Below are 10565 nucleotides of genomic sequence, written 5' to 3' on the forward strand. Positions count from 1 at the left end.
AACTTAAATCTATATCGGTGGCATGGTAAAATTTGTGCGAGGGTTGATAAATTAAGCAAATAATATCATTGGAGTATTTGGTTGTTGGTTTCGTTACAGGCAATAGTAAATAATGTTGGTACAGAGGAATGATAAAGGAATAGGTGGCTATCTGGATGTCGCCGTGCTTGCCTTCAATGATGATCGTTAGGCCATCAAAATAATGAAAAGAGCAACCGAATTAAGAAACAAGCCACATGAAGATGGTAGACCACAGCGTTTGAGAGAATGCCGCCACAATCTACGTCCATGGCATAATGAAAGAGCATTCCTTCTCTCCAGTCTCAAGCACTTGAGAAGTGGTACCTGCAATGTTCAGGATATAGCTTTAGTTATTAACATTTTGCATATACAACGCATTCTTGAGAAGGTTAAAGACAGGAATTTTTGTAGCAAACCATGGCCAGGAAGGGGCCATGGAACTTCACCGAATGAGACTCATCAATCAAATCCATATTGTTCCACGCATCATTTAGAATCTTAAGTAGGACTACAGATGAGTCGAGCCAAGTTTAGTTGAGTATTAAGGTGCTCAACACTTCAAACTGAACCATTTGAACTCGAGATGTTATAAAGTTGTCTGGATTTTTTCTATATGTTGCCAAGAAGCACTGGGTATAAAGGTTTCAAACAGGGGGCTTTCACATAGCCAAACAGAAACGAAAAACTAGTAAGCATATGCATACCTACAGCATACTGAAGCATTAGTGTAAACTGATATAATGGATCTGATCCCACCATGCCAAAATGGTTTGCATCCATAACAATAACAATACCCAGTGAAGGCAATAACACGTACCGAATTGCAATAATCCCTATGATCAGTGATGGAACTATTCCAGTACTTTTTAGACCTGTAAAATGAAAAAAAAAAAAAAAAAAATTCTATAAACGACTTTAATATTAGAAGCCTTTCAAGGGACATTAATGGGGGGATGATAACCTAGCCATGCCAACCCAAGGTACAAATAACAAATATTAGAACCGGTGTCAAAGTTACCTCCAAGAAGATTTGCTCCAATTATCAGTGTCATAGATGGTATTGCTGCTTCCCTGTAGAAGAGAAAAGAACTAGAAGGATTCAATGAAAATTTCTATCTAGATCATGGAAAAGTAAGCTGCATGGGAAGTGTAAACCAGACCAAATTGGGACTGTGTGTGTGTGGGTTTTAGGCAGTGTTAACTTCCTCGGAGAATTATATAAACTTGCACTACCAATGTTGACACATTATTTATGGCTATCTTCACAACAAGGAGGAACTATATGGCTAAGAGGTAGGATCCATACCCTAACAAACTCGTGGAACTGTAGACCTCACGAAGAGTAGCATCATCACCAATCATTGCCGCTCGCATGGAGAGACTACTGCGATGATAAACCCAATAGTCTATATAAGAAAAAATAAGCATATTAATTTTGAGCATATACACAAATGATTAAGAGATTACTTCGAAAAAAATAAAGTAATTATGTGGAGCATTCGAAATGACTGTGGCACTAGTTGATCGTTAGTCTCCATTAAGTGAAGGATTATATTCAAGTTTTGAAGAAACATTTTGGCATGAAGGTCTTTTCAACTCGAGGCCGAGATGGAGTAGATTGCCCTGATCGTCTAGTTTTCATATTTGAACTAACACCTTTAAAAATATTATGGAAGGAAAAGGGACAAACAGATCGTGACAGCTCAAAGACAGTTTTTGCTGAACAGAACAGGTACTCTTGAGCATACCGCTGCGATTATAGATGGTGCAAACAATTTATTACTCTCCACCAGCAGCGCCCATGCAAGCATATATCTACTCCAACTGCTTGTTTCTAAAATGCTATAAGACTAACTGTATTACACTTCGTTTACAACTGAATATTTATTTTGAATTGTTGCAAGTATAAAATTTTTGAATTAAAATAAAAATATTAATATTTTAATATATAATAACAGTTAAATTGTAATATAATTGACTGTGTATTGTTGTTTGTCATAAACATATAACCTTTTTTTATAATATTCTTTTACATAATTATATTTTAAATAACAAATTTTTTTGTAAAATAATTTAAAATAACATCATTTTATGTAAATATTTCATATAAAACGTAATGGAAAATGATATTATGTCCATTGAGTTTGTTCACTCAATTTAACCGTTTATATAATTTATTTTTTAATATTTTTTATCTAATAGTTAAAGAATTGATTATTAATATATTATTTTTTTCAAAATATTTAAATAAGTTTAAAAAATATTTAAAATAAAAAATAAATTGCAATTTACAATAAAGTATCAAGTGGCAAATAACTGGCAGTTTGGCATAATAGCACTAGCCAGAAAAATATTTTACACCTTTAGTAACTCTGTTGGTCCTGCATTTCCTTTTTATTAATGCTATTTATTATCTTAAATCGCATTATTTTTCATTATTTTATAATGTAGTATTAAATAATGAGAGATTATTTATTATATTTACTTATAAACTTGGATGATTGGAGAATGGAATGATGAAAAAATGACTATAAATAAATTTTTTATTCCTTCTTAGAGCAGTGGCATTGGTGTCTCCTTATGCAAATACAAAATCACATGATTTGGAGATTATCTTTGTCATTCAAGAAAAACTTTCACATTGAATTATGCATCTTTGAGTCAATTTTTTTTATTATCATTAATTTTTTCTTAAAATTATTATTATTATTATTATTTATTTTATATTTTGCAATTAAAACTCACTACATATGATTTACAAATATATGCCAAATGTGTAAAGAGTGAATAGTAAATCTATAAATATACATAAAAAGCAATAAAATAAAGGATGAAGAGTGAGTGAATAGCAGATCTATAAATATCTAATAATACTGTTTATAATAAGCTAAATATTTACATATGGCTAATCCAATGAAGTAGAAAAAGTGTACTTATTATGTAAATATATGTTTGCTTTTGCACATGCACACACCACTGTCAATGCTCTTAACCGAATGTGTGCATATAGAATTGCTACGTGATGGCTCTAATATAGATGGGCCTTTCAATTAAGTTGTCACTTCGTTGTAATGGAAAGGATAGGCAATGGCTATCTGGTTCAATTATTGTGAGCAGAGGATTTAATACAGAGCATAAGCTGATGTCACAAGAATTTGGCATTGCATTATTATGTAGAAAAATGCTAAAGTCAGTCGACATGCATAATCGCCGCCAAACCGGTGCTTATATGGAAAATAAAATGCGGCGTTTTGTATCTCTCTCCCTTCAAAGACCCAGTCCCAACTCTCCCCCTCCCTGCATCCATTCGACCCCATACCACTTGTAAGGACCTCTTGTGTGGCCCAACTAAAAATCGGCCACCATGCCTTGACAAGCCGCGAAGGACTTATGGTTGATGCCCTGACACAACTATAGACAAGGCGGGACAGCCCCACAACAACCCACAAGCATGCCACGATCCTTGCCATGGCACGCCCAAGACGCCCCACAAGGCTGGTGAGCAAGCCAGCCGCATGCACAGCACGCAGCCCATGCGCAGGGCCACCAGCACGCACAGCGTGCAAGCCATGGGCCACCAGCATGCACGGCAAGCCAGCTAAGGTCATGCCATGACACAGCCAGCCAGCCCAGCGTGCCTGACCAGCATGCACAGGCCATGCCCATAGCGCACAACCAGCATGCGAAGGCCAGGCGCACGCTCAGCCACGGGCCAAACCATGTACACGCCCAGCGCCCAGCACGCAAGCACAGCCCAGGGCCATGTTAAGCCATGTAGCACGCAGCCCTACCTAGGCCAGGCCAGCATGCACGCATGGACCCAGACCAAGCCAGGTAGCTCCCCTGCACGGCACTTGCACCTGCCCAGGCCCACACCAGGGCCATGCAACCCGCACACCTCCAGCCAGGCCAACCAAGCCCCGACCATGCCAAGCAGCACCTGGACCATGCCATCAACACCACGCCAGCCAGGCCAACCAAGTCATGCCGCACAACACAATGACCTTGCCACCATAGGCCATTACGGATCCAACATGCCAAGGGCCACATGGAGCCCATCAAAGACCTTGTTTATTTAATTTCTTTTATTTATTTATTTTCTTTTATTTTATACTTTGTCTATAAATATGGCACTTAGCCATTGTAGAAAGGACTTTGGACCTTTTGGACTTATGATTCTCGAACTTTAGGGGGAAACTCTTGAAGATGGAACCTTTGGCTTGTGCCATTGGTGGGTTCTTGAAGAACCCTTCGGTGCTTTGCACTTGGACTCATGGGGTGCAATCTGTGAATCCCCTTGAGAGAAAAAACACTTCATGTAAGTCATGAATTAAAGTGGTTCACACTATTCTTTCATCTTTTGGATTCAATCCATAAATCCCAAAAGGTAGAAACACTTCTTGCAATTCGTGAATGGAAGTGGTTCAAGTTATCCTTTCATTTGTGTTATCCTTTCCTTTGTGTTATTCTTTTATTTATGTTGTTCTATTGTCATCTTTCTTTATCCTTCATTTTCATTTTCGTGTATGCCATTGTTCTTCATGTTCTTGCCATGTTCATAACTTTTCTCGAGTTTTCTCATCGTCTAAACACTCACGAACAACCCCTACACATATTCACGGCCACACCAAGCTGTCCACACCATGCTCATCTAACCATGACTCACCTATTGCCCTCAAAACCGTAGCCACCACACTTCCAAACCCTAGCCCCTACTTGCCATCCAACCCATCTCTCATTTCCCCCCAAACCCTAGTTGCCACCCAAAAGTGGTCATTGCCTTTCCCCCTAGCTAAGTTGCCTTTAACCATTTCAGGAAACCCTAGCTACCCCTCTCACCAACGGATCCCTTAGTCCATGAACCCTAGCTGTCCCTTCCATTTCCCATTTCCTAGGTTTACACATTTTCCCTTCCCAAGGCCAATTTCCCACATCCCAATCGGGCTAACTTAGGTTAGTAACCCTAACCACAACCCGAAAAAGGGTGCCTAGTCAACTTGCCTTTCCAAAAGGCAAGTTGTCTCTAACCATTTCGGGAAAACCCAGCCCCACACTCAAATCTCACACCCGTCCATCCCATTAGTCCCATCTACTCAGCACCCTCCCCAAGAACTAGCCCAAACCGTGCCTAGACAACTTGTCTTTCCAAAAGGCAAGCTGTCCACATTCCATTTTGGGAAAACCCAACCCCACAATCAAACCTCACATCCGTCCATCACCTTAGTCCCATCTACCCATTTTGCCTTTTCACTAGTCTAGAAGCCTTTGACCCTTCGGGAAACCCCACCATCCCACCACACACGTGTCCCCTTAGCCTCTCAACACTAAACCTACGCATCATTAAACCCAAGCCCCACTTGCCGTCCAACATAGCTCCCATTTGCACAAACCCTAGTCCACTTACCAAAAAGGGTCACTAGACAACCTTACTTTACCTTAGGCAAAGTTCTCTCCACCCATTTCGGGAAACCCTAGCCGTCCACTAAAAGAGCACCCTAGACACCCTCATTTCACTCTAACTAAAGTTGCCCTCCTCACAAATAAGGAAACCCTAATCACCCCCACTCTCACCCATGGAACCCTAACCCATCCAACCCTAGCCACCACCTAAGAGAGTAACTCCCGCCTCTTGCCTTTCCACTAACCAAATTGCCCTTCACCATTCGGGAAACCCACCACTCACGTGAACCTTTAAGCCCTTAACCCTAGACACCCAACACCACACGGATTACCCTTGCCACATCACCTAGCCCCCACTAAAGAGGCATGCTAGACAACTTATTTTCCTTCTTGGTAAGTTGTACCCTCCCAAACAAAGAAACCCTAGATGCCCCTCACACCACACAGATCCCTTCACTACTTAACCCTAACCAGCACTCAAGAGGCATGCTAGACGCCCTACTTTCCTTGTTGGTAAGTTGCACCCTCCTAAACATAGAAATCCTAGTTGCCCCCAATACCCCACGGACATACCATTGCCACTTAACCCTAGCTGCCCACCAATGAAGTATCCTAGACATCCTTATTTCCCTCTTGACAAGTTAACCCCTTCCACATATGGAAACCCTAGACTCTCCACCACATGACTAACAGTCACTAGCCAACCAACCCTTGACTCTTCACCCTTCACGTGTTGCCCTAGCCATCCTAATCCGAGCCATCATCATCCTTCCATCCTTAGCCCAAACCACTCAGCCATACACCCAAGAACCACCATATCCATGCCAACTTGTGCTTCCATGCACTACATGCATCCTTTCACTTAGGTTGTCCCTTACACCACCATAATCGCCCCTTCTATCACTTAAACATCAAAACTTCATCAACCTAAGACCCTCAATGGCTGTGCAAGCTCAAGGCCAAGTAAGTTAGCTAAACTCATTCGGTCACCATCACCACAAGGCAAGCTTGGACCAGACCGAGGTCCCTAACACCACTCTCCCCCTCCCCTCCTTCGAACTCTCCCTCCCTTCAAAGACCCAGTCCCAATTCTCCCTCACCCTGAATCCCTTCAAACCCCAGAGCAAACTCTCCCCCTCCTCGAATCCCTTTGTACTCTCCCTCTCTTTCAACTCTCCCTCCATTTGTAATTTTTTTTTCATACTTTGGATGCGATGTATGTATTCAAACTCATGTTAGTTAATTTTCACGTTGCACTATTTTTTCACCCTCTGCATTTCTTGAAGTGGATTTAATTACGAGCTAATTGGGAATTAAGTTCAAACATATTGCATGTGTAGGCTATTCAAAAGCGCCATGAAATCGAAAATGGATAAACTTCAAGATGAAAACAAAGCCATGAGGGAGCAACTAAATAAAGCTTGTTGCTCCAACTGCGGCACTACCACCACAAGCCGAGATGCATCAGTGACTATGGAGGAACAACAGCTAAGAATCAGAAATGCCAAACTCATGGCCGAGGTTTGAAAAAATCAAACACTTACAAGAAAAAAAAAAAAAGAAGAAGTTGTTTTTCAATTATTTGATATGCACAGACCACTCTACTTTTAATTAGCACAAAACTTCTACAATAAATAGATATAGATTTCATCAAATGCCTCCATTTTGTCAATATTGTTCCTAAAACAAGAACTCCCAATAAATCATGAAACAGAAGCAAGTAAAAAAAGTGTTTTACCATAATCAAATGTCTAAGAAGCTACCCACGAAGATGACCCAATAGATATCACCCGAGCCAACAAATGTTGAAGTGGTCATCAAAATCACGACAAAAATTTGCCTTCGAAATCAGGCCAAAGATCTTGCTTTTTCATCTATCCAAGATGATGACCCTTCCACACGAAGAAGAAGACCACTTGAAGATCCAGTTCAGTGGCTACTTACGGACTCATCCACTTGAAGAGAGAGCACAGATCCACTTGAAGACTTGAAGATCACAAAGCCAAAGACGAGCTCAAGAAGAGGACCGCTAAAGGGAGAGCACCACCGCCAGACCCAGTTGCACACACAGAAAAGCGTGGCTCTAGTCTTTCTATTTTCACTATTTATATATATATGTATATAGTAGCTGACATGGCACGATCGACTCCCCGCAATTACAATCTAGCGACTATACCCCGCAATTACAATCTAGCGACTATACCCATAGCAACTGTATCATGTACTAAACGATGTGAAAATAAGATTGGCAATCCGATTCAATCATATGCTAGTTAGGACTGTCACTGCATAAATGTGGCATAATTATTCTTAAAAAATTAAATAAATATGATATTTATATTAAAAAATTAATTTCTTAATAGTAAACTTCAGTATTTTTCAAAATGATTATAAGGTATTTGTATACTTAATGACTGTATATAGCATAGAGCATTACTTTTTAAATATACATAAATGGCTCCCTATATCATTTATATTTAATGATCATTTGTCTTTGTTTGGCCCCAACACAACGGTTAATTCAACGAAACATAACAGTTGATTCAAATAGTTCTTGCAACTGCGATATATATGACAATTACGCAGCGCAGAAACTAAACAGGAACCTACTGAATAAGAAAATTCAGAAAGCTCAACCTTGAATCACTTGAGATAAATCAAGTTTTACTTCCAACTCCATTTTTCTTTCAAGCCAATCAAACAATGGAGGACACCCAAAAATACCAATCGAAGAAGCATGTCCAAACTATCTTGCACTGAAAACAGGTTCTGCATCCAAGGTCGGTTGTGTTCTTCGAGTGTATTTGAGAAGCAAACCTTCTGAAGAAAGACCAGGTACTTTCAGATCCCTGGACGAGAAATTTATACGAGGAAAATAAAACTACTTGCGAATAAAACCAAGAGTATATTGAGAGGGAAAGGATGACAAGAAAAGTAAAACAAACTTGAACCTGATGTATGGCTGTAAATCCTTCCATTCCCATTTTGGCCGCTCTCTGAAAAGGATGGAGAAACGCTCAGCAGGTGAAGATGGCAGAGAAGAGACACTAAAGGCACGAACCCATGTCTCAACACCAAGCCTCTCCGTCAAAACTTCACCTTCCAACATGTCGAAACTTGCTCGCATCCCTTCTGGAATCTTCTGCATCCACTTCACCATGAAAGTATCCATTTTCCTCTTCCCTTCTTTCAGAATTTCTCTTGCAAAATGTACGCATACCCGCTTCTCATCCAACCTCCACACACGTTTGTCCACATTCTCATCCACGTTAGTACCATATACGTGCAAACAATGGCGTGCAAGTTTTTGAGGGAACCCATCTGATTCCAGCATACTCACTACTTCATCCTCATTAAGTAAATCAAGTGACCAATCATTTAGTACCGAATCGTGTAAGAGCATGCTCAGAATCGTGTCCATGTACTTATCATCAACAATTCTCCAATAACCATCGATCTCTACCGCTGAAAGAGCCTTTAACGCCGACCTCAATTCCTCATCACTAGCTTGAACCTGTTCAACGAGATCATCCCATTTATACAGTCCTGTATAACTTTTCTCTGTCTCTTCTAAATCCTCCATTTCAATGTCCTCCCCAAATCTATAAGGATTCACAGAGAGAAGCAACTTAAGCTTGTCAACTCTTGGAGCAACTTCAACAAGCTCCATGTTACCAGGTGCAACTTTGATGACAGACGCAACGACTTGTTGATCATGATCTTTCCCAATGCAATCCAAAGAATTTTCACAAAATTCTGATTGATCAGAAGGGGGTATAAGGAATACCGAATTGGAAGTCCCAACAAACTTCACTGCATAAGTTTTTGACTTGGTGCAAAGAACTGCATCTTCATCAGGTTGTCCTCTTAAGGTTATCCTGGAAAATGACACCTTAGATTAGATTAAATTTATGAGAAGTTTGAAATCAGGAGTAGCTTACCTTTGTTGGAGGACCTCTGGGAGAAGTTTCTCATCAAGCTCAAGGAGGATCAGATCATCGTGAGGACCAAACAAAGGGTGATAGGCAATAGAAATTGAAGAGCTGGGTGGTTGATTTAGAATTGCTTCTGCTCCACTGCAACCTAGCTGCGGTTGTTCCATCTCTGCCTCTCTTTCTCGCTTAGGATTTGTGATAACAAAGTGAGAATGGATTTATGTTAAAATATGCTCCACAAATACTCAAATGCAAACAATATCTCCCGCTCAATTTAATCTTCTTTTAATATATCTTATTACACCATGCTCCACAAATTTGTATCGAACACGCATGCAATGAGATGAAAGACAGGCCTGGAAAAATGTCTAACAGTCATGGTCATAATTGGCCCAAGTAGTATACCAAGATATGGGATGAACATTCAAAAGAGACCACCATCAATCCTATTGATAAGCAGATGCCAACAAGCATATACACGATCACTATAAGGATCCGCTTCGGATTTAGAGGCCTTGTACATATTTCAGGCCTAAATCGAACAAATCCTCACGTTATGATCACAATAAATTCCTGTTACACAACAATTGACGCTTTTTTTAAAATAATAAATAAATGTCGAAATTTGAAACCAACCAAGTAAAAGTTGGCCAGTTTCTCTTTGTATCTTGGTTTTCCCACGGTTTCCCCGCAACCAAACAGCACGTTGACAGATAGGCGAATTAGGAAGGAAGAAAATATGAAAGGGCAATTCACATGTTCAACCAGGAGAAAAATCTCGAAGAAATTAAAATCTAGTGGTTACCTGACAAGTAAAATTAAAATCTAGCGGTTACCTGACAAGTATTTTCAGTTTTTTCAATGAATGATTTCACACAAAAAGAAAAAGAAAACCTGAATCAAAGGAGATAATAAGAAAAAGTTTGAACTTACATTTTGAAAAAGTTGGCCCAGTTTTATCGGTTCAGAGCTTTGCCGGACAACGTCGCTGCTTAATATGCTTCAGATGTTAGGGTCTCAGACGTTGTGAGGACATAGAAAGGAGAAGCTCCGCTCTCCATAGGTTCAAAAACTCCATAGCTTTGGTAGCTCTGTTTTGTATTTTGTATTTTTTCTTCTTCTTTTCCTCCTTTTTGGCGGTTCTTGTAATTCTTATTCCCGCCACTGGATAGAACTAGGGCTGGAGTGGCAAAACGGGCGGGTACGTAG

The 10565-nt window shown here is 40.1% G+C and overlaps 2 protein-coding genes across 5 annotated transcripts; both read right to left on the reverse strand.

Annotated features, from left to right (window-relative positions):
• Positions 1–43: 43 nt before the first annotated feature.
• Positions 44–7519, reverse strand: LOC122292048 (protein PIN-LIKES 1-like). 3 transcript variants are annotated; one of them, XR_006236838.1, is made up of 5 exons: positions 7160–7517; positions 1328–1427; positions 1040–1092; positions 839–893; positions 44–345 (listed from the first exon to the last, which is right to left on the reverse strand). XR_006236838.1 is itself a non-coding variant. In XM_043100224.1 (4 exons), the coding sequence occupies exons 2-4, from the start codon at positions 1393–1395 to the stop codon at positions 631–633; spliced, it is 384 nt and encodes a 127-aa protein (XP_042956158.1). In that variant the 5' UTR covers positions 1396–1405; positions 7160–7519; the 3' UTR covers positions 44–630. The 3 variants fall into 3 exon arrangements, 2 of the variants coding, with proteins under 2 accessions (XP_042956158.1, XP_042956157.1); XM_043100224.1 differs by having other exon boundaries at positions 44–893; positions 1328–1405; positions 7160–7519; XM_043100223.1 differs by having other exon boundaries at positions 44–893; positions 7160–7519.
• A 349-nt stretch (positions 7520–7868) lies between these two features.
• On the reverse strand, positions 7869–10498 carry LOC122291285 (sister chromatid cohesion protein DCC1). 2 transcript variants are annotated; one of them, XM_043098952.1, is made up of 4 exons: positions 10290–10498; positions 9363–9541; positions 8373–9299; positions 7869–8241 (listed from the first exon to the last, which is right to left on the reverse strand). In XM_043098952.1, the coding sequence occupies exons 2-4, from the start codon at positions 9521–9523 to the stop codon at positions 8118–8120; spliced, it is 1212 nt and encodes a 403-aa protein (XP_042954886.1). In that variant the 5' UTR covers positions 9524–9541; positions 10290–10498; the 3' UTR covers positions 7869–8117. The 2 variants fall into 2 exon arrangements, with proteins under 2 accessions (XP_042954886.1, XP_042954887.1); XM_043098953.1 differs by having other exon boundaries at positions 7869–8270; positions 10290–10496.
• Between the last annotated feature and the right edge of the window lie 67 nt (positions 10499–10565).

Source organism: Carya illinoinensis, chromosome 13 (genome assembly GCF_018687715.1).
Source record: "Carya illinoinensis cultivar Pawnee chromosome 13, C.illinoinensisPawnee_v1, whole genome shotgun sequence".
In the NCBI taxonomy this organism is placed as follows: Eukaryota; Viridiplantae; Streptophyta; class Magnoliopsida; order Fagales; family Juglandaceae; genus Carya; species Carya illinoinensis.

What these genes read in the sequence shown, in the direction of transcription:
- LOC122292048 (XM_043100224.1), bottom strand. Translation starts at nt 1,395, where the DNA reads ATGCGAGCGGCAATGATTGGTGATGATGCTACTCTTCGTGAGGTCTAC. An exon ending in AGTTCCACGAGTTTGTTAGG is followed by an intron (nt 1,093 to 1,327) that starts GTATGGATCCTA and finishes TCTCTTCTACAG; the next exon opens with GGAAGCAGCAATACCATCTA. An exon ending in TGGAGCAAATCTTCTTGGAG is followed by an intron (nt 894 to 1,039) that starts GTAACTTTGACA and finishes TTCATTTTACAG; the next exon opens with GTCTAAAAAGTACTGGAATA.
- LOC122291285 (XM_043098952.1), bottom strand. Translation starts at nt 9,523, where the DNA reads ATGGAACAACCGCAGCTAGGTTGCAGTGGAGCAGAAGCAATTCTAAAT. An exon ending in CCAGAGGTCCTCCAACAAAG is followed by an intron (nt 9,300 to 9,362) that starts GTAAGCTACTCC and finishes GTCATTTTCCAG; the next exon opens with GATAACCTTAAGAGGACAAC. An exon ending in GATTTACAGCCATACATCAG is followed by an intron (nt 8,242 to 8,372) that starts GTTCAAGTTTGT and finishes GTCTTTCTTCAG; the next exon opens with AAGGTTTGCTTCTCAAATAC.